This window comes from Austrofundulus limnaeus, unplaced genomic scaffold (genome assembly GCF_001266775.1).
Source record: "Austrofundulus limnaeus strain Quisiro unplaced genomic scaffold, Austrofundulus_limnaeus-1.0 Scaffold17, whole genome shotgun sequence".
Classification (NCBI taxonomy): domain Eukaryota; kingdom Metazoa; phylum Chordata; class Actinopteri; order Cyprinodontiformes; family Rivulidae; genus Austrofundulus; species Austrofundulus limnaeus.
Genome location: NW_013952419.1, coordinates 2,393,735 through 2,395,156, shown reverse-complemented (window position 1 = coordinate 2,395,156; position 1,422 = coordinate 2,393,735). Strand labels below are relative to the sequence as shown.

The following is a 1,422-nucleotide window of genomic DNA, read 5'->3' as shown; positions in this document are numbered from 1 at the left end:
GATACAGACTCAGTTGAGATAGTTCACTCCAATACTATATGAAGAATATTTTACGTTTTCGGCGCTAACACATTTAACAAAGTGAAAAATACGAATTAACTAGAAAAAATGAAATATTTTGTTGTAATCATTATGTTTTAGCTTCTTGTTTTTGTGTATTTTTAAACTGGTGTAACAAAAAACAAAACACTAAAATAACATGTTAGACAACAATATGATACTGGAAGCCTTTTCCAGCAGTGTATTTCTCTCAAGTTATTGAAACCATTGCTTTTCTTTTGTTGTTTCTATTCTTATAATCTCATTTTGGTCATATCTCTTTTCAGACTGATTTCATTCTCGTCTTTTTAAACAAGTTTGTATTTGATTGATTATTTTAAAGTGTTCATTTTGGTATGTTAGGCCTACATTTTRAAATCTAAACCCCACACTTGAGCTGGTATTTTGCTAAATCTTATCGTTTTCTCTGGCAATAAGTTGGAGATGCTCTTTCTACCACCTTGCACTATTTCAAATGTTTGTATCTTGTGTTCTACCTTACATTTTTTTGTAATTTTTTGCAATAATTTCACGTGAATATATTTCCTTATTATTTTTTGTCCTGAACCGTTTTGCAAAAGTATGCAGACACTCTGTCATTTTTTGATTAGTTTATCTTAATTATTTATTATATAGCTGTTTGAGGTACCTTTAATACAACCAATAATCCAATTTATTTGCCCAATCTTAAAGCATAATAATTTTAAAATAAGACCATTTTTGCTTCTCGTTTTACTTAGGCTCTGAAAAAATGTAATATCGACTGGCAGACGAAACCGGAAGTAWTCAGAGGTAGTTCTCTTGCGTCCACCGGATATTTACCACCCGCTCAAGTTTGAAAGCAACGCAGTTGTACTTGTTTAGAACGAAACCTCAGAAAAAAAGCAGAAATGGCCATGAAAGAAAAGTTAACCAGGCATCGTCCGAAATGTATCAACGAGACGTTTGAAGCAACCAGCGTCGACTCCACCACGGTTGAAGAAAAGCTGTCCCGAGTCGAAGAAGAAGAAGACGGACCCGTGGTCTTCTTCTGCGGGAAGTGCAAATTACCTGTCGGGGATTCGTTGTCCTGGGATGGAGCTGAAGACGGACAGAACCARATAAGGCTGAAGAGTGAGTTCGGGAGTCTTTTTGTCACTATAAGCTGCCACTGGGACTTCACCAGTCACTAAAATCTATGAAAATAATCATTACACAGCTAGTCACATTACAAGACATTGCTGGGTCTACTTTATGCTAATTACTGGATAGTCAATCAAATTTAAACKAAAGCATTTAATTGTGCACGGCAARYATGGATTAAAATGGATTAGAMTACAAGAAGAGATGTTTGTAAGCAAATCAGACTARCTGCACAAAATAAACCTCATTTGTGTCACTGAT

At 34.9% G+C, this 1,422-nt stretch overlaps 1 protein-coding gene across 1 annotated transcript in view; it reads left to right on the top strand.

Moving 5' to 3' along the window:
* Positions 1–848: 848 nt before the first annotated feature.
* mis18a (MIS18 kinetochore protein A) overlaps positions 849–1,422 on the top strand; it is a 9,722-nt gene continuing 9,148 nt past the window's right edge. Inside the window, exon 1 of the mRNA XM_014003247.1 lies at positions 849–1,152. Coding sequence (XP_013858701.1) covers positions 930–1,152 — 223 coding nt within the window. The 5' untranslated portion in view covers positions 849–929. The remainder of the gene's footprint in view (positions 1,153–1,422) is intronic.